Below are 24,583 nucleotides of genomic sequence, written 5' to 3' on the forward strand. Positions count from 1 at the left end.
GTGCGAAAAACTATAGAGTTTCATACAATATAATAATTACTGAATGAAGTGAGAAGGCAAACAATTCGCTTGACTAGGCTAAAGCCAACGTTTATATAGATACTTTTTCAGTTTCGGAACTGCGCCTTCCAAAGCGGGCGCGACTTTACCCTAGGCGCTGAGAGGGCGCTCCCGTCGCGAGTTGCGCTGTGTCGGCGGCTGCGGCGGCGGCTCCAGCGGCAGCGTTGACGGCGTGCGCGGCCGGTCCGCGGGCTCAAAGTTTCGACCGCGGTGTAGTTGCGTGTCTGCCCTACAAGTTTCTTCTTTTCGCTTGCGTTTGTCTTTGCCCTTGCGCGAGAAACTTGCCGTTTTCAGTGTAGTCGGTTTGAGATGCTATTGAACAGTGCGGCCGCGGGTGAAAGCATTTCGTGACTCCGTCAACGTGCTGTGTTTTCTTTCTTGTGCTGGGCTTGGTGCACTGCCGACTGGCTTAACTCGCAGTCGGCTGTACGGGATTTTCCAGCCCACTTTAGCAGTGATGCTTGTGAGGAGGCTGGGCACATGCGTCGTGCATGAGGCACATGCTTATGCCCTTTACAAAATGTACAAGAGGAGGACGGAATGTAGCCTCATGCTAAAAAAATATTGAAACAAAACAGACAAATGAACAAAAATTAAAATTCTTAATGCTAACACAATATAACTAGAAAACATACAATCTAAATCTCAAGGATTTTGGGTTAGCTTTACCCGCGCAACAATTTGATTTCTTTGAAACTACGAAGGGTACGCCCCAGTCAACGCCAAACAAACCTGGGTAAATCCACAGGATGTCCGGCTCTGGACATTTCAGCATCCTCAGGTTGTCCAGATCTTATCCTCAGCCAGTCCAATCAGGGTCCGTTTGTCCGTCCAGCATACATCCTCAGAACGTCGTCAAAATGATGCCGCTGGAAATTTTCGTACACTTCCAGGACAAAAACTATAATGTTCGTTTTTCTAAGGCTGTAGTTACCTACAAGCTAATTCAACAGGCCTCACTACAACACAACAACAACAACAACAACAACAACAACAACAACAACAACAACAACAACAACAACAACAACAACAACAACCTGTGGGCTTGTTGAAAGACGGCTGTCGCCTTCGTGCCACCCTGTATAATAAATAAATAAATAAGCAAATAAATTAAATTAATAATTAGTAATTATAGGCCGATTGAATACCATTTCCATCGTGATGCAACTTCAAAATGGCATTCACCCTTCCGCAACACGCGATTACAATGTAATCTCTCGTCGCGAGGCATTCCCTTGAGGATGATCAAAGGAGTCCGAAGAGGCTAGGTGATGGGTCAAAGATTGGTCGGGCGGCGGCCCGGATCATATTTGTAAATGTTAGGCGGACGCTAGACACATCGCCAACACTTCTTGATGACGTGATGCGCACGCTTTCTTCGATGTCAGGCGTTCGTTACACAGCATAGCAGAAGAAGCAAAGATGTGCGAAGCGGCGAGGTGACGGGTCCAAGATGGGTCGCGCGGCGGCCTGGTTCATACGTGCCAAAGTTATGCAGGCGTTAGACACATCTCCAACACTTCTCGATGACGCGATGCACACGCGTCTGATGTGAAATAACGCTACAAACCGCTCGTTTATAGCCGTCTTCTTCCCAAACATACACACACGCCAACCGCACTTTGATGTTTGTCGCCATGTTGGCTACCCAACGAAGACCATGGCATGGCTTGGCTTGACTTCGTTGCAGTCTTTTCGGCTTAGATTTCTTGCTCTTCTTCCAACTCTGCTTCTTGCGGCCTCGCAGGCGCAGCACTTTTAGCTCTCTTAGCTCCCATCAGGGATACGAGTGTAATAGCTTTTCCTTCACGGTAACAGCCAGAGTTACTCAATATATCCAGTTACTCTGGGTAACAGCAGCGTCAGACGTCCATGTGGATTGTGATCCAAAAGAAGTAATACAACGGATCTCTTAGGGATCATTCGCAATCCCTTGTGATCCAAAATAAGCTCTAGGATGGACCATTGAGGGATCATTTATAATATCTAATCCTGTGGATGTCCCGTGAACGGCCAGTATAGGATCCAGGATGTTTGGACCATTTGAGGACGTCCTCAGGACGTTTTGCGTTATCTGGGGCGGATGTCTTTCATAAAGAAAGCATGCAGTTGCTGCGCATGATTATCACGAAATATCATTCGTGCTGCAACGAACTTGCGCTATTGGCATCTCAAGCGAAATCGCGTGCGCACTTGACAGCTACTGCTACGCGAAAATTCATTTAAAATGCTGCCGTTCTCGGTATTTTGGCCCCCGCTAAAAATCACTGGGCGTACGTACATCTCCTTGCATAATCGACCCGTTTCAAATAAATCGCGAACTGGAATAGCGCGCGCGCGGCAAGAAAATGTTGAGCAACTTTCGAGAGCAGTTATTTCTTTTCGAGTACGCAGCCAGATCACAACCCGAGATGCCGAAGCGGAACGCTACGGAAGGGCCGGAATTTGCACGAGGGCGAAGGAATCCAAGAGCGATAAAAATCACGTGACCAGCAACACTACGTAACGTGTTACGCCACTAGTTTTTTTTTTTTTTTTTTTTCCTGCTGGGTATGTTATATTTTTCTGCCATTCTTTTTTTTTTTTTTTCTCGCGCGCGCACGCTGCGTTTGCACGGCGTTGAACGCGCTCTCCGGCAAGTCGACGTTCTCATGTGGTGCCGATTATTCTTCTCTGTGCCTGTTCTAGGTTCAAGCGCACAGAGCTTTTCTTGCGCGCTGACACCCCAGCGCTCACATGCGGTTTACGTTATGCTTTCCTTCCGACTGGAGCAGGAAGGCGAAAACCACTTAGTTAAGCGCTCCACGTGTTTGGTGTGCGCGCGTGGGTGGGCGCACACATCCGGTAATTGTGTACATTCTTGAAAGCAAACAGCTACAATAAACAGAAGACAACGAAATTGTTTGCAACTTGTGTGGTTCTTCCGAGTTCACTTTTGCAGAAGAGCATGCATATACGCGCGTGCGTACATGCATGCTCAAAGTTTCGGCTTAGTTGCGTGTCTCTACAAGTTTCTTCCTTTTGTTTGCGTTTGTTTTTGAGCCCTGTGCGCGAACCTTGCCCCTTCAGTGCGTTCAGTTTGACGCTATTGAACAGTGCCGGCCGATTTCATCGAGGATTTCGTGACTCCGTCAAGACGCTGTGTTTTCTTTGATGAGCCTGGCTTACCGCAATGCCAACGTGCTCCGCACCTGGCTGTACGAGCAGATACAGAAGCAACACTCAGAAGTGTCTCTTTTTAGCGCCGTCATCGGATCCATAGCTTTTCACCCAATAGAAAAGAGCGATCCCCGCGCGGACAAAGAGATAAGCAAAACGCGCAAGATATGTGGACTTCATTTTCTCGAAGAGGATATTGCGATCATTAACGTAAAGTCGTCGAGATCGGCCGGGCTTACTGGGCACTGAAGGAAAGTGCAGTTTCCGTTAACTTTCCCAACCTTCCCAGCAACTTGTTAAGCAAGCAGACTCGGCGGCGGTCTCTGAAAAAGAGAAAGGTAGCTTCTGCGCACGAGCTAGGTGTTTACAAAAGGAGAGCACTTTCCCAAGGAGCGACAAGAGGAGCTCTCTAAAGCACCTGTTCCCCAGCAATGCACCGATTTTGCACAGATAGTCGAGAATAGTGCGGCAATATGGCTCCCAGCCAACTGGAGAACGGCAGCACTCGAAGAAGAACCGGGGTAGCGTCGGCAAACTTTTTTACTGGGCCCGAAAGAAAGCGGGGCCTACACAATCCTCAAGAACGTTGTTGCGCGACACGATATCAGCTATGTTGTCTATGAAACGGGAAACTGCTCCAACAGTCGTGTGAAAAAATATCATTCGTGATGCAATAAATTTGCGCAATTGGCATGGCAAGAGAATTTGTGCGCACGCTTGACAGCCACTGCTACGCGAACGTTCATGTAAAACGCTGTCGTTCTTGATATTTTAGGCGTAGGTACACGACTTCTTGCATAATACCGTCCGTTTCAAATAGATCTAGAACTGCAACGGCCGCAGCAAAATGATGAGCAACGTCCGAGAACAGTCATTTCTTTTGCAGTACGCAGCCAGAAGCGGCGAGGACCGGAGACGCCGAGCGGAACGCTCCTCGCTAGCAGACGACGCTCGCTCTCCTAGCGCAACTCGCAACCGCAGCGCCGCGGTGGCGAGAGACGCGGCCGGCCGCCTTCTCTCCATGGCCGCGGCGGGGAGATACGGAACCTTGGAGGAAAGAATACTTTTCTTTCCTCCATGTACGGAACTGAAAAAGTATCTAAAAACGTTGGCTAAAGCCAAGACGGCAGAACAGCCAGTCAGCCGTTTCGAAATCAACCAGGGGACGATTTTGAGCCAACACGAGCTGTTTGCAGATCTGTCATGGCGCTTCGCATGCATTAAGAAGCCGGCACTTTGGAATCGTTTGTTGAAAGTCACTAATCTCCCAAAGGTTCGCTATTATTTGATGTACCATTTTTGTCTAAGCACATTGCATATCTGGAGAGCATGTACAGATTGCGTGGGTACTGCTTTCAATGCTGCCGTTGATGCATGTATGTGCGTGAATAGGTGCTGTTGCAGCACCGTCGGATATGTGCTGTTGCTTGTGTTATGAAGCGCGCCAACTGAACCCTGTTGAACGTAAACTGCGCCCAAATTTTAATTTTGAACGTGTCTGTGTGACTCATTCTGCCACTGAGCAAGACGTAACGGGCTCGACTCTTGGCAGCGGGTTTCCGTACGCTGCGCGTGGGCGCGAACTAGAAATTCGTCCACTTGCACGCCGTAGTGAGTTACGCCTCTCAGTTTTATGTTTTGTTTGTTAGCAGATGTGCACAACCATGGAAAATCGGCGGAAGTACTACACCGTGATATACGCCCAGTGTTTTTCCCCGTGCCACAAATACCTTGTGGCGGCCAGCAGCTACGGAGAAATCGCTGTGTTTGCGTAAGTAGACAAACTTTTTCCGCTCATGTCAATAAAGTCTTTCCCAAGTCCAAGTCGCACTAGTAGAGTATGAAAACGCGTGCAGGTTTTGTATATTTGATGCTATTTTTGTTGTTGTTTTCAGAGCTTCCCACTTTTTGTCCAACGAAGAGGAAGATGAAGGAAGTTCGAGAAACCCATTCTACAAATTCACAGGTAGGCTGTTAGCCACGCATGCTCATAAAAATGGCAGTGCTCTCAAAGTGACTTTGTTTTACCCTTTAAGTATTCTCCTAAAGAAAAAGGAAACTAACCTTTGAGAGGGTTATCCAAACGCAGATTATTAATTGCTGTGCAGGCTTTACTATTTTATAAAGTTTTTTTTCGCATTTGTTGGCTTGCAGCTACCTCAGGTATTTGGCTTGACTGCTGGGATTGTTGGTACTGCATATCTTTAGGTGACATGTAGGCCACAACAAGCGAGACAGAGATCTTGTGCATGATTAAAAGTTGTGCATCGGCGAGTCTCAACATTGAAGGGACAAAACCAACAACTTCACTGTGTTCCTTTCCTATTCAAGCAGTTTGTTTTCAGGGGTCACCGTCTGCGTCTACTTCCCAGCCAATTCAGGCACATTTACTGAAGTTCCTTCAAACATCTTGTATACCAACACTCCCATTGCTTCAAATGCAGTTTAACCAGAAGACAAATATGCACATGGCAGAAGTTATAACTGCTCAAAATTGGTTTGGAGATGCTAGGCTGGGAAGCCACTACATAAAGTGCAATAAACTGCAGCTTCTGTAGCATTAACTGCGACTGAGGATGATGGGCCATGCCACAGCTTTAAGCGCCAGCTTCAGCAATATTGCTCCAAGCCTGCCGCTCAATTTCTGATGTCTTAGTTGTTTAATGTAGTTTCTGCTTTGCTTGCACTTTTGCAGCACACTCCGGTAGCATATTTGCTATGATCATGTCAGACGAATTTTTGATCAGGTAAGTCCTTTTCGTGTACAGGAATTTCTTTGTACAACAATTTTGCTGGAATGCAAGCAGTGCTGACAGCATCAATTGAAAAAAAAAAAATGCTTTTCATTTCCCTTCAGTGGGGGTAATGGGGAAATATTTGCCTGGAACTGGGACAAAGTGAAGAAGAAATCAGCGGAAAAGAGCTGGGCTCTCAGCATTCCCCAGGGGTGAGCAACCCTTGCCTTGCATAACGAGGCCCACTTTATGCACTTATACGACTTTAAAGGAGCAACGTAAGGAGAATGTTCATTGCAAGAGTTTGCTAGTGCCTGCTTTTAACAGCAGTGTGATAGTGTGCAATGGAAAAGCCCAGGAAGTTGCATTGTTGCCATCTGTTGCAACCTAAGCTCTTCAGCTGCCTTCTGATTTTGTAATGATGTCTAAACTGACTGATCCAACCCTGCTGTATTCAAGAGGAGGCCTCGTGGCAACCTAATTTGTTCTTCAGGATGAAAATTGGACCTATGGTAGCATTAGTGTTCTTGCTTGGCGATAAAGGCTGCTTCTTTCTCATAGAGTCAAACCAATAAAGCCATTATCTTATTTTCATGTAAAGTTCGGGCATAGAATGCACGAAAAAATCGGAAGCAAGGCAGTGGTGCGATACAGCTGCAACTGTGAAAACTACCTGCACACATGCTTGCGAGCATGTGTGTTTGCACACGCAATCGCAGGTCATTGATTTCTGCTCTGAGCACCTTGGTGCCTCACTTCACAGCGATAGGCATGAGCAAGTGCATCGCCTCGGTAGGTTCTCGGCCAACAAAACGAGGCCTGTTACAGCAAAACTGGCTACTTTCAAAGACAAACAGTTCACTTTGTCGGCTGCGCCTAAGCTCAAGGATACAGATTGAACAAAGATAGAAGAACAACAGTGAAAACTTTCAACTACCTGGCTTGTTTAGGTTCTGAGAAAAAAATCCCCACGTTTGGGCATTTTGCAAAATTTTTTACCAATTTGGGAATTTTTATTAAAAGGAATTTGCTTTGCAAGCCGAACATGAATGTGTCAAATTATTTGAGAGAATGCAAACTCTTTACACAAAAAAGAACTACGGTGATGCAGTATTTTTTGTTTCCAAATTTCCGCAAGCCACTCAATGCGTTGGTGACCCGAGCCGGCTCTGGGAATTGTTTCTATGAGGGGAAAATTTGTTTTTCCACAAAATAACTTCACATATGTTTTCCCCTGTGCACAAAGAGCTATATAAAAAAAAATTAGTGACAAAGATGTCGACCGGACAAGCCTGTCCGATCTCTTGTGAAAACACCCTAAAGAGCATTGATAACTTCTAACAAATGAAACGTTTCATTCACGAAAAGCTTGTCATCGGTTCCTCACTCATCCCTGTTTACATGTGCATTATCATCTGCATGCGCAACATCTCAGTCTCCATACAAGACCTGTCTTATCGTGGAGCGTATCTCAACTGGGAAAAAGTTCTCTTGACAACGCAGCTTCCATTAGCCAGGCACAACAATGTCAGTGCAGCACTGGCCAGCCTGGCATAGCGAGTGGTAGAGTAAGGCTAATACTCGGTGAGTTCGGCAGCTGTGTTTGTAAGGCTTGCTTCCAGCAAAAGCTGGTTGAGAACGGCGGACCGTCAGCGCACGATTGTGCAGATCGCAGGTTTGAAAAGGTCCATTCAGGGAGAAGTCGGGCTTAAAGGAGCCATGAAGACAAAATACAAGTTGGGTTTATTAGAAAGACTGCTTAGTCTCGATAACAATGATACCAATATCATCGCAATCTTCGAACAAATAATGGAGATATTAAAGAAAACGTGTGAAGCAGTCGCGACCCCCTAGCCAATTTCCCGCAACTTTTCTATGACGTCACGGAACCTTGTTTGTGCGATTGGCGGCCGCCTAACTGACTGTCACGACGACACATGACTGGACGTCTGTAATGGGGCCTCTAGTTCCATTTGACCGCATCACTTGAATGCTAACATGCAGTTAACGCACTGAAAATTATATTTTATTGTTGGCCCGTATGACATCATTCTTGCTCATAAGACGTCACTGTGGCGCAAAATTTGAAAGATTTTAAATACTTCTTGCTTTTTTTTTTCATTAAAAAAACATCTTTTGTGGCTGTAATGGAGCTGAGTGAGATACTGAATCCTAGTTCTTTCAAATTAAACGAAGTTGTATTTTCTCTTCATGGCTCCTTAACCTAATTCACCTGACACTTGTTTGGGGTGCCATTATCGGGTAAAATCAGGTTTTACCCGAAAACAAACAACTCTATGCATGTCCAATAGTTAAACAATCTGTGGTGTTTCAAACGCGTTTACGGCCACACCCAAGCATTTAACTTATTGGCACTGCCCACAGCTGTAATATTATGGAATGATGTTCTCGGAACAATCGTTTCAATCACTGAACATACAATATTTCGCAACCCAGTGTACCAGCATTATTCATCATCATAATGTAAATTTGTACACGTGTTTTGCCGCCTTTAATGCCGTGCACACTACTTTGTGCGTGGTGTATATGCTTTTTTCACCATTTGCTTGTGTACCGGTCACGTTTCCACACCTTTGTACTAGATACTATTATTGTAACTACAGCACGCTTCTTCCATGTTACCTCTTCTGTTAGTTGTGCTGTATTACCAGATTGTACTGTTTTATACTGTGTTGCTTCTACTCAAATGGTGTTTTTCCTTTTCTCGCCCCGTTACTCAATGTCCCTTCGGGAACCTGTAAGGTAACTTGAATAAATAAAGAATAAATAATTCAGAAGCTTTGCCCACTTGCACTGTGTGTTGCAATGCAAATCATGGTCAGGAAATAATCCGAGTTGCAGAGGAGGTTGCAGTGGCAAACTAGTTACCGTTGATTTCACTTTCAGCTTAATGTGGTCATGGACAAATGAAATGCCAACACGTGAAATTAAAGAATACTGTTCGTGGAGATCCAATAATTGAGCACTCTTTGTACATTTGGAAAACTATATTTCCCAACTTTGTTGCTGTAATTAAGCAGTGTGTCAGTTTGACTTGCATGGAAAGAAATTGCGCTATTTGTGTGTTCTGGTTCATATTTTCGTGAAGAAAGCTTACCTCTCTTGCTGTTCCTACTGTAGCATCGTTTTCAATATGCATTTTCTCTTGTGCCATATTGGTTGGACCAGACTTGAGTAACTTTTACTCTCTCTCTCTCTCTCTCTCTCTCTCTCTCTCTCTCTCTCTCTCTCTCTCTCTCTCTCTCTCTCTCTCTCTCTCTCTCTCTCTCTCTCTCTCTCTCTCTTTTAGTTAAATTGTTGGCCATATGTATCACAAAGCATTTATTGACTATTATGCAGATATATATGCACACATGCAAATGTGTGTGTGCGTGTGTTAAACTGGCTAAAAAAGAAAAAAAGCGAAAACGCCTGTGTGCACGAGATTTCGGCGCACGTTAAAGATCCCCAGGGGATCAAAATTAATCCGTAGCTCTCCACTACGGCGCGCCTCATTGCCTGCGTTGCGTCGGCGCATTAAACCCTACCATGAACCAATCAAAAATCTTGTAGTTTTGCATGCTGCTGTTGTCTAATACTGCGCAGTAACTTTATACCAATGGTGTAAAACTGCTTCATATGCTTTTACCGATCAACAATGTTCGATGGTTTTTCAAACGGGTGAGTGGGGTGCCTAATGCTGTACTAAGCACTGTGTGTAGTGTGTTGCCTCTGTATTTTCAGAGAAAGCATTGTTCAGCCTGAAGTCAACGCCCTGGTTCTGTCTGGAAAAGTAAGCCGTCACAGTTGTTAACTGTGAAAGCCCAAGCATAATCATACAGGAAGGACTAATGAAACTCTATTTTCTTTTCGATTTTTCAGGACTCTGAACAAACACTTCTCATAGCTGGGTGTGGGAACAACAAAATATACGTGTGGGACATCGAAACCAGGACACTGCTTGTAAGTCTCACAACCAAGCACCATTTTACCTACTTCCTGTAATCATGGACACCTTTTGTGTCCGCGGCAAGGCACGGCAGACAATGCTTCTCGTAGTGAAAGTACAGTAGACTCTTGATAAACGGAACTTCAAGGGATCGGAAAAATTAGTTCCGTTTAACAGGAGTTCCGTTTACTGAGAGAGATGTTCTAAGGTGCAAATTTATGTGCGTACGCACTTCTAAGGGCATTTCATGGAACTCTAACCACTAGAAAGTGACTGTAGCTGATAGTTTTCAGAAAGCAAGAAAACTGCAAGAAGCGTAGGCACAGCATTCACAAAGTTGATTTGGCAACAATGAGTCGCTGTGCACTACAAAATGCGTCAATTATTTTTGTTTGAGTCCTTGCAACTGCATCTTCACGGAGGCTAGAGGCCTCAACTTCGCGAGTGCTTATGAGCCACCGAATTTAGAAGACGGCAACGTGGTAATGAAGGACGAATAGCACAACGATGGCACGAACGAGGTGACAGGAGGTGAGCCCTGTAGCCTCGGCGTCGAGAATCGAGACCGAACGACTGGAACAAGAACTGCGATGTTGCATTCGTTGCGCTAACATGGCTAACCACTTACCAGACGAGGCTTACGAGGCCAACAAGGCTAAAAAAGCATGGAGGAAGAAAAAAAAAAAGAACGAAACAGCCGGAACCGTAAAAAGCTGATTCTCATGCCAGTGGATTTCACAAGAAGTTCCATTTCTGGGTCCGTTTACACGGTGATGCGGAAATTTTAGTTCCGATTACCGAGCGTTTTTTTTTTTTTTTTACATTATCTGAATACAAAACCAACCAAATTCCAGGCAACTGTTCTGTTTAAGCGGCAATTTCGTTTTAAGCGATTTCCGTTTATCGAGATTCTACTCTAGTTGCCGAAGCGAAGGCGAAGCAAGAAAAGAGACAGCAATCACATTGATTGGGCCACACATGCTCACATGCTGTCAGTATATGACTCGGCGCTATTAGTAGATCACGCCTGTGCTGTTAGGAGCAGGCCACTCGAGTGTTACAGCTTGTATTCACTGGCGGGGCACGCATGCAGGCAACCATGTGAGTGCGCCGTTACTCGTTACGTCGGGCTCCGTGGGATGGCGGTACTTGTCTGTGCTAAGCACATGATTTGTATTGGACGTTCCAAACTCTACCCCACTGAACGCAAAGTAATGCCTCAAGTCCAATGTGAGTGCGATTAATAACATCTGTGGTGACACCACCGTTGAGAATTGAGTTGAAACTGAGCATACGACGCACGCCGGTGTCTTTTTTTTTTTTTTTTTCTGTGGCATGCGGGTGCAGTGGCACAAGTCGCACCTTGTCCGTGTGTCGCATCGGCCATGTTTGTGGCTATTTCCAGTGTTGTCAAGCGAAGAAATTGACAGCTAAACTTTTCAATGAATACCACCTATAGTTAAGTGTTTTGCCAACTGTACATTGAAGCCGACATAGTATAGCCAGCATGGCAATCACTCAATTTCTAACTGTGGAGCTTGCAATACATGCGTACCCCTTACCTAATGCTTTCGGTAATGTAGCTTGCATTAAGTGAGTGTCGGTTAAGTGATCTAATATACAGTAACAGTTGAGCTGAGTTACATCTTAATATTTAAACATTTTGTTGCTGGGGCGGCCATTATGAGTGTCCTTTAATGTTTCCTGTTGTGAAATTTAAAGTGTGAGATGCGTGTTGGCAGGGCTTGGCAAGGCTGAAAGTGTGGGCTTGTTGGCTGCCCATGTTTTCAATTCTTATATTTACACAAAATAAACAGTAAGTTACAATTCACAGAAAGCTAGAAAACTTTCCAAGTGGCCTCAGAGGGGCCACAAGCTGGGGAGGCTTTCAGCCCCAGTAAAATCTCCTTGTGAAGCAAGTGCCGAAATGACTGAAGTGTAAAAAATTTGCAAAAGTCCAGATTCTTTGAGAGGATGTTCAGCCGACGAATCAAGTATGTGGGGGAGCTTACAAGCATACCTGCAATAGCATTTTACACTTTGACTCAATGGGATCACATTTTTCTGATGCTGTTGGAATACATGCTGCCGATTTTTCCCAACTCTTGGTAACCTCCTTGGCTTGCAGTCCACCCTGACGCGGCACACAGACTATGTTCACGACCTGGCGTTGGCGTCAAACAACGTGCAGCTCTATTCCGCTGGGGAAGATGGGGCTGTTCTCTGCTGGGGTAAGGGACCCTTGTTTATTCGCCATGGCTGCAGCATGCGTAATCATCTTTGGTACAAGCTTTTACGTCGGTCACCAGTTAATGGTGATCACTGCTGCACAATTCACTAATGCATATCTCTAAATGCAGGAGGCTTGTGTCACACTCGTTGCTATGTCATAATAGCTAACAAATCCTCCTAGTCATTAGTTTTAAGCCAAGTGGGAGTGGTTTCTGCAATTAAATAAAAATGTTGTATGCACCATGTTTCGTGCACTTAAATGGATCTCGGGGGTTATGGATGACGTAAAAACTCTCCACAACTGCATGGCTTGCTATTAAGGCTCGAGCGCAGTTTTAACTTGCTAAACGGTATTTTTTTTTTTCTCTCAGTTATATTCTCAGAAATGTCCCTCTTGAAACGTTGAAATTATTGAGGTGTTCCACGTGGTTACTGGTATACATGAAAGCTATGGACGTCATGGTACGCAGTATTTAACTGATTTATATCCAAATTTTTGGAGTGACCAAAGTCATTTAGTTACTTGGTAATTTGCTTAGCACATTTTCACAGACACAATCTGGCAAAAAGTTTTCTTAGCTTAAACCTTGTTGTCTGCTTCGCATAACATTTTTTTTCAGACCAAAGTGTTTATTTATATTTTTTGGTTTTCATAGCTGCATAAAAAAATTTTTGGGTGTTTTTGTCAGATTTGTATTCCAAAGGTTTAAGTATAATTTCTTTTTATCTTCTTGGGTGCAAGGTGCAGCATGCTTCAAACGTGTTACACATTAGCTGGCTTGGCATAGTCCTTCTCCCTTGACATGCTTGTGCAAGCAGCGCGTTCAAGATTAGAAATTTATGTGATGCACTAATTTTGTGCTGCAGATATCCGAAGTCTTCGTCGCGAAATATTCCACATCGAGCCCTCCAAACATGAGGTATGTTCCTCCAACACATTGCTTGAATGCTGCACATATTTTTCTTACGCTTTCCTTCTATTGCGGTTGCAGGGGTGAGACAGCTGCGCATATTTGCGCACTTTTGATGCAAATCTGCTCTCCTGCTGCCAGGCTGCTCCAAAAGCTTGGAAATTGCAAAAATTGCGCCAAACTGCTCCAAAACGGTCTGAGAGCCAAGGATTTTAACGCTCTCGCCAGTTTCAGTGGGGGAAAATGCTTACTGACGGCATAATTTTCCAGCACCCCCAAGGTGATCCTTGGGGAATATTGGAAAACGTGGCCGTCGGGCGAAGCAGTTGCTCGTGGTTCAGGCGGAGTGCTCCTCGCCGATTTCTACTGTGGTTTTGGTTATGGGGGTGGCTGGGTTTTCATTTAGTCGTTTGATCTGTTGAGGGAAGTTGCGTGACTCGAAGAACGGGAGTTCATCAAAAATAACATGAATTCGCCGTGTTTCGGCCTCGAGTGAGAGGCGCGGTGCGTGCTTGAGGTGAAATTTCGGACTCATTGCGGTGTTATAATAAAACGCTGAGTTATTGCTGCCTTTGACGGCGAGCTTGCGAGTGGCGGAAATGGGACGATCGACACTGCAGAAGTGGCGGCGCAGGCTACATCGCCGCAAAATGTTCAAGCAGTGGCCGATAGCGGGACGGGCTATTATTGCACGCTAGTAATAATGGTTTGTCTATCTGAAGTGAAATTTAATGCCAAGAGGGAGGTGGCTAAACATACCAACATTATTCAAATTGTGATCTTAGTGAATGCGCACCTTGGGGATTGAAATGGGAGGGCTGGTGGGGTGCGACAACTGTCACCTCGCTTTGCGCAACTTTTGCCGTTGCTCGGCACTGTGTAAAGCCGAGTCTAGGATTACAACAATAATAATTTCAGCGTTCACATGATAATGAAAATGCCTTACGATTGCTTAGTTTTTCGATTCGATGCTTTCAACGGCACTCCATGCTGTCTATGCATAGAGCCTAAGAATTTATAAATGGCTTGTAATAAGGTAGTGCAGTTCGTGCCTTGTGATACTCTAGTAGAAAAAACTTCATTGAAAGGCTGTTTCAGTGTTATGTACGTTCAAAACCAATTTCAAAGTGCACTTCCCCCCCTTGAGTTGCCAAAAATTTGATTTTTAGGCTCCTAAGGTGACGTAATAAATGTCATCATTCTGCTCGAAATCAAGGTTCTTCTGCTCCAAAATCGAGATTTCGCTGCTCCAAAAACTGCTCCCAAATCAGATTCAGCTGTCTCACCCCTGCGGTTGTGTGGAATCGTTTCCATTGTGTTACAAACAAAGGATGAATGGGCCTCAAACCCCTTTGACTGCATGATTTACTCGAAATTCTGTGAAATTTTAGGAGCTGCAACGACCACGCTTCGGAAAGTGGATCGGCTGTGTGGGCCTTGACACCAGTGATGAGTGGCTGGTGAGTTCATAAATAGACGCTTGTCAGCAGTGAAATCTTATGTCCCGTGTTTTTGCTGCAATTCTCCCGCTAAATTGTGTGTTTTCGTGACGTTGACAATGACGCATCCAGAGCAGGGCCTTAAAACTAAAGATAGCCTGCTTTGTTTATTGCCCACTTTCATAGGTGGCTCTGCAGTACCACTGCAGTGCCACCTATAAAAGTGCCAGTGTTCGTACTTTGATTCTGGCCGGACTTCTATACCTGCCGTATTTTTATTAGGGTTCATACTAAGTGTTTTTCCTAAAACGTAAGCTATGACTTGACAAGCGTGGTCATGTAAGTGACCGTGCCGTTTATGTCAGTTGGTCAGTGTTGTGTCAGACAAGTCCAACACGTCCGACAGCTCTGTTAGGCAGTGTCAGCCGGCAAAGTGCTGCACTAAGGCCCAAATTTTATAACCTTCCTTACCTTACTAAGGTCGCCTTAGAACTCGCAAGGAGGCCTTGGTTCAATTTCGGAACGTTCCCTACTGAGGCGTCCTTACGAAACGCTCCCTTGATGTCTCCTTACTGCAAGGTCGCTCGCAGGCTACCTTGATGCGACCTTACCCCGCTCTTTCAACTGGACGCACACTTCTCCGCAGCACTCGGCACATGCCTCGTTAGGCCGCGCGGAACGCTGAGAGCTCCGTACGGCGGTGCTGCCGGAGGAACGCGGCGGCTGTGGCGTCCGAGTTTATTGCTTCGTACGACAGCTGGGCGGACTTTGCACGGTTTTGCCTGCGGGTGGACGACTTCATGTGCGGCGACGTGTACAGATATCCATCGCTCACGATGAGGCAGCCGCGAGACCGCCTCAACCCGATGGAGCTGTACAGCGACGACGAGTTTTCATTCCGCTACCGTTTCTCCAAGGCAGCAGTGATGAAAATGCTGGAGGAACTCTGCCTGTGCGAGAACTCGGACAGAAGGGGAGCCCCACTACCGCCGTTGCTCAAGTTACTAGGCAGTTCCCCAAGACGTTAGGGGAACCCAAACGCAACGCGCTCGCGCACGGCGAGTCCCCTGCAGCCCACAACCGGCTTGCGTTGCTCGGCTCGGGTGTTGGGAACTTTAGGCTTAGCATCGGGGCGGATATTTGATCGCCGCTATCTGTGCAACTGCAAATGACAATCCCTCACGCAACTTTTCACCCTACTATCATCCCCTTTCTCGCATGTGAAAGTTTATTTCAGCTATAATTTCCGCTTGAGCGATCGGTGACCAAGACTTCTGCCGTAGCCTGTTTCGATGCTTCCGCGTAGGTAGCGCCATCTTTCGGCCGCTCGGCGCACCGTGCGCCGCGATGATTGTCTTGTCGGACCAGCCATAGCCTCCTGTATAACCGGAGGCTATGGACCAGCGAACCTTCGCGGCCGGTCAGCGTAGTGTTAGCAGTGGTAGCATCGCGGCAGATATCTGATCGCCGTTTTTAAATCAGCGCTGATAACAATCCCTAGCACAATTTTTCATCGCGCTAACACCTACTTTCTCACATGTGGATCTTCTTTTGACGGTTGACGGTGGTCGCGACCTCGTCAACGTTTCGCAGCCCACGGTCAGCAATGTGCTCTGGGAAGTTACGCAGGCGGTGTGCTTGCGCCTGTTCCCAAAGTGCGTGCGGCTGCCAAACACAACGAAGAGGAAACGCTAATGACGTGGAGTTGTTTTACATTCCACGGGCGAATGTTGGGCATGCTGTTGTATTCGTCGCAAAGCCGCTTCCACACTTTAGGTTTCGCTTGCAGCGACACGGCGTTGCTCTTCTTGCACTCTACAAAGTTTTTGTATTTTAGCGCCTGTTCTTGGAGAAGTTCTTTTTTTTTTTTTTTTTTTTCCCTTCAGTGTAATCCACTTTCCCGGGCGTGGTTATATTGGCGCTACGCTCGCACAAAACGTTGGCTCGCACGTTTCGACGCTAAATGCGATGTTGACAGAAATCAACATGAAACTGTTGCCAGACTAGATTTGACTTACCAGCAACTGTAGTAACCGACCGGTACAACTTGTTTCATGAACTGCGCAATAAGCAAACATTAAATATATATGCCTGTATAAATGTAAAACACGACAAATTGAATGCCTATCGCGGCTAATAAAGGCACATTTTAAGAACAAATTGCACTTACCCTCGCACCCATGTGCACGAATGGCTTCCTTGACGGGAGTAAGGGCGCCCTTTGGTAAGGGAGGTTGAGGGAGGCTTTAAAAATGAGGATCGGAGCTGCAAGGTTGCCTCACTGTAAGGGAGCATGAAGGGCTCCTTCAGTAAGGTGAGGAAATGGGGTAAGGTAAGGAAGGTTTTAAAATTTGGGCCTAACTGCTTTGGTGTTTTTGTGTTCGCTTGTAACTTTAACTGTTCACCCCACAATTCTTACTGTTATATAAAAGAGTGGGCGTTAAATTTAAGCGCAAATATCTCGTTCGACAAGCTTATGAGCCCTGCCTAATTTGCATTTGCTTTTGCCGGCCTCAGTCAATCGCACAGCTGGGCATATGACATCATAGGTTCTGTTGTAGGAAATGAGCTAGTTGGTCCCAGTTGTAAAGCCCGTTTGAGTGAAGTTTATGTTAAATGTGTCAGTATGATTCTAACGACACAATCCTTCGAATGAATTCAAGTTGTGTTTTGTCTGCATGGCCCCTTTAAGAAAGAGGGAAAGAAAGCAAAAGCAGGGGATGGTGACCCAGAGTTTGTAAGTTCTTACAAAAGATGAACATTTTAAAGACAACATGTGAAAATATGGCTTCGTCAGAGTAACATGCATGCCAGTTTTAACGTCAGCATCAGTCGGATGAGTTAGATGGAGGAAAACAGAAGAAAGTGCGTGATAAAGTGGTGATAGTTTACAGTGTATAGGTGGTTAACAAGAGGCTACAGTGTAACACGTAGGGGAAATCAACGTGAGTAGGAGGCGAAAACTATGAGTGGCTCTTACAACCGTGTGGCAGCTTTTGAAGCCAAAGAAAATTAGGTAGTTTGCAGTTAAAGCTAATTCCTCAATGGCACCGTGACATTTTTTGTCGAACAAGATTGAAGCAAAGTATGAGGTGTTCAACCTTTTAAATAAAGCCCAGTTGTGTGTTACCCTCGTGGTCTCTTTAAAGGGCAACTACAGCAAAATTTTATTTTTGCCTCACATTTATTCACATTTATTTCGTGTGCCGTAAGTGCCACTAGGGCAACAGGGGCTTGATTTGTAGCTTTTTGAAAGGCCTAGTTGGTTAATTACAAGCTTCAGAAATATCTTTTTAGCAGACGACGCTGCCCCTGTTGGTATAGCGCACAATAGCCATGAAGTGGAAGTGACGCCTGGCTAGGTGGCCGTGTTTGTGCGTACACTTTGACCTGAGAAGCTGGACGAGTCGGCTTCCGCCCGGCTATAGAGGCTGCCCTTTTCTCAATTTAACTTTCAGAAGCGCTCATTTTCACTGGTATCTTGTGATGCACCAATGCATATTTTTCAGGTGTCATATTTTGTAACCTGCAATCCTTTTAACAAAAGCAGCCTTTTGAAGAGGTTGGAACTTTGCTACGGTCGTTGGTTGCCCCTTTGATCGTGGCAGGACGAGCGTGACACGCTGGCATGAAGGGTTGGCACGCAGAAGCGGGTCATTGAGAACGAAGGGCCGAGCCTGAGTTATGCTGGTTACTAGTGCTCGAACGAGCCTTGTCCACAACACGGAGAAGTAAATGCAAGGAGGAGAAGGCCTTTGTCAGCCTCACCGCTATCTAGCGATCCTGTAGTTCTAGTGCATTGTGTGCCGCGGTGGTGTGGGGGTGAGGAGCATGTGGTGTTGAGGGAACAAACTTTGTTATGACCCCAGCAACCGCCCTAGGCTCCCCGCAGTAGTGTTTACACGAGTGAAGCACATCACAGTCGGGCAGTGTGGTGTCCTGAACTAGGGGGCGCAGGTCTTCTTGTAGGGAAGGAGCTGAGTCGGTTGGATAGTGCCTGAAGGGGAATGTCACCTGCTGAACGATTTGGCAAAGTTCCACAAACACTGTGGAAGTGGGTGCTTTGTCTGTACCTGTTGCCGCTGCTGCAGGTGTGTGGAGGGGGCCCGACCCTGTGCATCTGGCACATTCCCATGTCCTCACCGGCCACCCCATTGACGGACTTGGCAAAGCCGGCTCACGTGGCACATTTCTACGACGACATGGTGAGCTCGCCCGTAGTCCTTTTGTTTGCTATTACATGTCCTGCCCAGTGTGTGTGCTGTTCTGTGTTTTGTGTTCGCGTGTAGCACCATATTCCGCGCTTTGTGTAGCCACCTGCGTAATTTTTTACAGATTGGGATCTAACACGTGCAAAGTGGCCTTGCCTTTGGGCATGCTTAAAGTAATTTCTACATAAATAACTTTGGGGGTGTGGGCGTATGCCTTAAATGTAACGAAAGGATAGAAGGGGAGCTTGCACGCCCCCCATTATGCATGCCCGGGGCTTTGGCACTTGCTTTTATCATTGTCACGGTGCTTAGCATCCAGTCGTTGAGAGCATTAAGTGCATTACAAGCCACTGGAATGACCTTTTCTAAGCTTTGCATGTTGGCAGCCCTTGTGTCATTCCCTTCCCCACCTTTAAATTTGTTTGTTGTTCTCATGGTGTACATGTTGTGGTATACAGGATGTCCCAGCTGTCATGCACCAAGATTTTAAAAAAGGGCAGTGGCGTTACTCGGAGAAAACCTAATGCATAATGTTTGCAGTACTGTGGAGAAGTGCGCAGTAATTTTTGTTTAATGAGTCTTAATTTTAATTATCTAACTCGAGAAGTACTGTCCTAATTCTTTAAGTGTCAATGAGGCAATTGTAGGTACCATTGAGAGGCGTCTAACTGGTATTTTCAGCGACAAACTAATTGCATTCTCATTTATTCTGACTGATAAAGAAATCCCGCATAATGTGAAAAATACCACGTGACGGCGCACCCGCATGCATCCTAAAGCACTGCCCTCAAGTAAGCCGATTGAAAGCAACTGCTTTGCCCATCACCCACCCAAAGAGACAGCGCATCGCCTTGATAATGGCATGCATGGGAGGAGCACCAACAGCGAGTTTCGCGGGGCGCGTGTCGGAGATAAGGCATTAACTGGGTCGCGATTTCTAGTTTTTCTTTTTTTTATGTTATTCTGGCTAGCTCAGACACAGCCTGTTAAGGGCATTGTTTTATGATGTGCGCAGGAGTGCTGTCACGTGGTATTTTTTTATATTTTGCCGGGTTTCTTTATCAGTCAGAATAAATGAGTACGCAATTAGTTCGTTGCTGAAAATACCGCAGTTAGATCGCTCTCGTGGGTGCCCACAAGTTCCTAATTGACACTTTAGTGATTGGGAGAGTACTTCTCGAGTCAGTTCATTAATCATAATTAATTAATTAAATCTAATTAACAAAAAAGTTTTTGCCCACTGCTCCACTGTACTGAAAACATTATGCACTAGGTGTTGTTTGAGTAACGCCATTGCTCTATTTTAAAATCTTGGTGAATGCAGGGGGGTGAGACAGCTGTGCATATTGCGCCTTTTTGATACAATTCCATTTTCCTGTGCCAAGCTGCTCCAAAAGCATGAAAATTGCGAAAACTGCGCCAAACTGCTCCAGAAGAGCCTGAAAGCACGGATTTTGATGCTCATGTCAGCTCCAGCGGGGACGAAAGCCTCGCGCATCGCCTCGCAATCGCAAACACAGAAAGCCTCGCAATCGCAAACACAGAAATGGTAGAAATAGAAAGACTGAAATGAAGCAAACGATGGCTTCGAAAACACAATTGGCTTTCCGTCCGGGTTCGCTGAAATGGCCTTCCTGATTGGGCATCGCTGTGGCTACAAACATGGCCACCGCCTGATCCGGCTGCTACTGCTTACTTCACACGCTCAGTGTGCATCGCCGATATTTTCCCTGGTTTATTTTACGCAATCAGCTGAGTTCTAGTCTATTAATTCTATCAGTTGTGGCTCTGAACAGTGACGTTAACCCGGGGTTATGGTTTGAGATTGGTGCAAGATTAGGAGAAGTTGCGCGGCTCGAAAAAAAGTTCATTGAAATGTGGGGCCTAAGACTTCCGCGTGGCTTGTCCTGGAGTGCGAAACGCTGTGCGTGCATCTATAATCGGGTTCGTGAAGTGAACTTTTTGGCTCACTGTGGTGTTATAAAATGCTGAGGTGTTACTGTGCTTCGAAGCGTGATTGCGAGCCTCGGGGGTGGAACGGTCGACACAAAAGTTGCGGGCTGTGCTGCAGTGCCACAACCTGTTCATGCAGTGCCCAATGGCTGCAGGACTGCATGGTTGCCATAGCACGCGACTAATAACACTTGATGTATGCGAAGTGAAATTTAATGCCAAAATCTAGGTGGCTAAACAGTAACGCTACTCAAAAGACCATGGGGTGAACGTGCGCCCCACGGACTGCAACGGGTAGGCTGGTTGGGCCATGCGACCGTTCGCTCAAAGTTGTCAACTGCTGCCGTGACTACACTATACAACGCAGCCTGGGAATACAAAAATAATAATTACAAAATAATAATTTTAGCATTGAAACGGTAAAAAAACACGCCTCAATTGCAGATCCCTTAAATTTGATAATGTTAGTGGCAGTTTTGTTGTCAGTGTTGCGTACAGCCGCAACACTATATCACCAGTTAGGAAGAAGGTAGTGCAGTTAGAACCTTGTGATACTCTTAAAAAAATTATTTCACGTAAGGCTGTTTCAGTGTTCTGTGTATTCAAAACTGATTGGAATGTGTACTTGACCCTTCAAATTGCTAAAATTATGATTTTTTTAAGCTCACAAGACAACGTATTAAATGTCCCTAACTGCTCCAAATCAAGATCCTTCTGCTCCAAAATCGAAATTTCGCTGCTCCGAAAACTGCTCCCAAATCTCTTTGGGCTGTCTCACCCCTGTGAACGATAGCTGGGACACCCTGTATAACATGTGGTGTATGTGTTGCCTCATATAGAACAAGACCAGTTGTAAGGGTACTGCTTTCACATCTTTGCTAACATACTTTTCGTGACTCTCTTTCACTTCACATTATCACAAGCACAGTCCTTCAAGTGATGTTTCCACTGACGAGCTCAACACCGCGCTTTATTGACCACCCAGGTTTCATTCGGGAAGGGTGGGAACGGGTGCTGAAGCGCCATCATCCCCCCTGCCTCCGGTTAAGCCTCCAAGAACTGATCTGTATTTGTAGTCACGTTTGAGTGATACTGTCCTTTTTCGTTTTTTCAACGATTTCATCTTGAGCATGCCAGTGGTGAGCCCATCATGCAGGCACATTGTGTTGTCTGGCCCTTAGATCACGCCCCGTATACAAGTCACACCCGTCTGGAACCGCTGTCACTATTATCACGATCACAATACTAGCATGACATGCAGCTCTTGTAACAGTAGGTGCGGTGAATCTTGTTTATCAGCCGCAATGCCTTGAAGACACCAGTAGAAGTTTAAAAAAAAAATCGCTTTCCCAACACAAGTCATGGTAGTCTTCTTTCCCCCCCCCCCCCCCCTCTTGCTTCATTCCTTCCTTCCTTCCTCACATCAATGTCCTTTTCTCTGCAGGTCATGGCAGGTGGTGGGGAGCCGAACCTGTACCACTGGAGTTTCAGTGGTGACCTAAAGGCGAAAATTGAAACGTCGGCATCCAGCTTGTACAGTGTTGCCTTCCACTTGGACCCACCTCACAGGGTGAAGACTGGCTCGTGTTGTGTTGTTTTTGGTGTGCTGCCTCATTTGATGTGCAGGAACGTCTGTCAGCTTGCCTGCCCCATGTGGTCTGTATGCAGTTTGGAAGAGTGCAATCTAAAGCAACAGCACAGCCACCGAGAGATGCTAGAGGGGCACGCTTTACGTGCATGCTGCTTTTCAGGACTGCACAACTCTCTTTTGCGTGTCTGCTCACGAATAGCTGGTGCCGCGTCACGCTACATAGTGACATTACAGTCGCTTCAAAACAGTTTCAACATCACCACCACAAATTATGGGCAGGTGGAAGTTCCAGACGCAGTATGGTGGCAGAATGCGTGTGATCCCTGGTGGTGCATCCAAACTGTGGGACAAGCGGTCAACTAATGCGTTTTGAGTTTATTGAGACAACTGTCTAGTTTTTTGGTCTTTTGGATTTTTCGGAAATGTTTGATATGTTCAAATAATGCTAATATTCAATCTAAAACCAAGCTGGGTATAGAATTGTTCGTTCAATATTCAAAAGCATCCAATATTTGCAAACTGCAGAAAGATATGGAAAAGAATTCAAGCCTCTGGTGTCTGTCCCTTGAAATGATTTGGCACTCATTTCAAACCGATATACTTCCACTCATTTCAGCAAGACCTCATTTTTTTATTATTAATATTTTTCAGGGCCTGTGCGCAGCAGGGTCGAGCCACAAGATCGAAGTCTGCACGAACTTTCTGTACCGGGACTTCTCCTTGCAGTTCTAATGCACTGGTGGTTTCATCTCCCCATCATCATCATTAAACTTATTGCACCAGTTTTTTATGGCCTGGAGTGTTTTTCTAATCAATAAAAATGTGTTTTGTCATTTTTGAAGCAGGCATAGTGAAAATCACAATTTAAAAACAGAGTGGATAGAGAGAGCGAGAGAGAATAAAATATTTTTATTTATCCAGCAGATGCTGATGAATGGGCCTCGCCCCGTGGAAGGCGTCCCTAGTCTGGGATGCCTTGACTTACTCTGGCCGTCCATGCTTGTGTCACCAGCTTAAGCTGGATATCCGGGTCCGGGCTGGCCAGGGAAGCACCTCCACTGCTCAAAGGTGGGGTTGGGAAGTGGGGGAAAGTTTGGAGTTCGCGGGTGGGATGTGGGTAGGTATTTGTCTGGAGACGCCGCCAAGTTGTAGCTTCCTCTCTGGAGAGGCGCCAGTGTGGTGGTGGGAGGCGACGGCGAGTTTGCCTGTAATGAGCGAAAATCTCCGTGTAGCCATTCAGCGGGTGGGGTTGATCTTGAGGAGGTAAACATTGGCCACCGTCAGCAATGGCCCGGTGTATCAAATCGCGAGCTGCGGCATGAGCCGCTTCATTGCCGGGGATGGCGGCGTGTCCAGGAGACCAGACGATGAAGATATCGGGGGTTGTCGAGCAGTTTTGGAGGATGAGTAGGGCTGATAATTAAATGCGGCCAATCTGGTAGTTTCGGCAGGCTCTTGGAAATCGGTGAGGATAGTAACTGGTTCAGGGCGGGAAGTGGCGGCCAGGGCAATGGCTACTTCTTCAGCGACATTGATTGAGGTTGCAGTAGTAGTGGCGGCATTGATGCATTGGCCAGTATGTGTAACTTCACAGGCTACGTGGCCGGTGCGCGCAGGGTACGGGTAGCATCGGTGTACAGGGCGCTGTGGTCGTTCCCGTATCGCGCAGTAAGGGCTCGAGCCCGGGAAGCCTGCGGCCAATGTCGCAGTTGGCGTGCATATTTCGGGGGATTGGGACCACTCGAATGCAATCTCGCAGGGCTAGAGGGATGCGTTTTTGTTGTTCCCTCGGGGGTATCGGGTAGTGTCCTAATGCTTTAAGGGCTTGTCGACCTGTGGGAGTCAATTGCAGGCACTGTAATTGAGCTGAAAGATGGGCTTCTTGCAGCTCTTCCCACGTGTTGTGGACTCCCAAAGCAAGTAGTTTTTGGGTCGCAGTGGCAGTGGGGAGGACAAGCCCAGCTTTGTACGCTTGCCAAATCATGATGTTGAGTCGAGCCTTTTCTGTTGTTTTGAGAGCAAGGTATGGGGTTCCGTAGGTAATGCGGCTAATAAGCAAAGCTTGCACTATCTGTAGGGTATCGTGCTCTTTAAAGGGACCCAGAAAAGCCTTCTGTAAAAGTTACAAAAGGCCTGTATTGTCACGTAGCACCAATATAGCGATGCAATGCCATTGGAATTATTGATCTACATTCAGTATTAGCTGCGCCAGAAGCAATTAAATGCACCTCTCCCCACTTGCCGATCGACTCCTCCTTCCTCTCTGCCTCCTTCAAAGCAGCTAGCTACATTCCTGCGCCTAGGCTCGCGTAGATCACTGCGGACCCGCCTTTGCCGCCTTTG

The 24,583-nt window shown here is 46.2% G+C and overlaps 1 protein-coding gene across 2 annotated transcripts; it reads left to right on the top strand.

Annotated features, from left to right (window-relative positions):
* Positions 1 to 4,337: 4,337 nt before the first annotated feature.
* Positions 4,338 to 23,030, top strand: Thoc6 (THO complex subunit 6). 2 transcript variants are annotated; one of them, XM_077675904.1, is made up of 13 exons: positions 4,338 to 4,492; positions 4,872 to 4,990; positions 5,115 to 5,185; positions 5,915 to 5,966; positions 6,077 to 6,166; positions 9,699 to 9,747; positions 9,837 to 9,917; positions 12,032 to 12,134; positions 13,003 to 13,055; positions 14,438 to 14,506; positions 18,577 to 18,690; positions 22,094 to 22,219; positions 22,892 to 23,030. In XM_077675904.1, the coding sequence occupies exons 2-13, from the start codon at positions 4,872 to 4,874 to the stop codon at positions 22,970 to 22,972; spliced, it is 1,008 nt and encodes a 335-aa protein (XP_077532030.1). In that variant the 5' UTR covers positions 4,338 to 4,492; the 3' UTR covers positions 22,973 to 23,030. The 2 variants fall into 2 exon arrangements, with proteins under 2 accessions (XP_077532030.1, XP_077532031.1); XM_077675905.1 differs by having other exon boundaries at positions 4,359 to 4,492; positions 4,869 to 4,990.
* The last annotated feature ends 1,553 nt before the right edge of the window (positions 23,031 to 24,583 follow it).

The sequence above is a fragment of the Haemaphysalis longicornis genome, unplaced genomic scaffold (assembly GCF_048455015.1).
Source record: "Haemaphysalis longicornis isolate Haplotype H1 unplaced genomic scaffold, Haemaphysalis longicornis Haplotype H1 scaffold_7, whole genome shotgun sequence".
NCBI lineage: Eukaryota > Metazoa > Arthropoda > Arachnida > Ixodida > Ixodidae > Haemaphysalis > Haemaphysalis longicornis.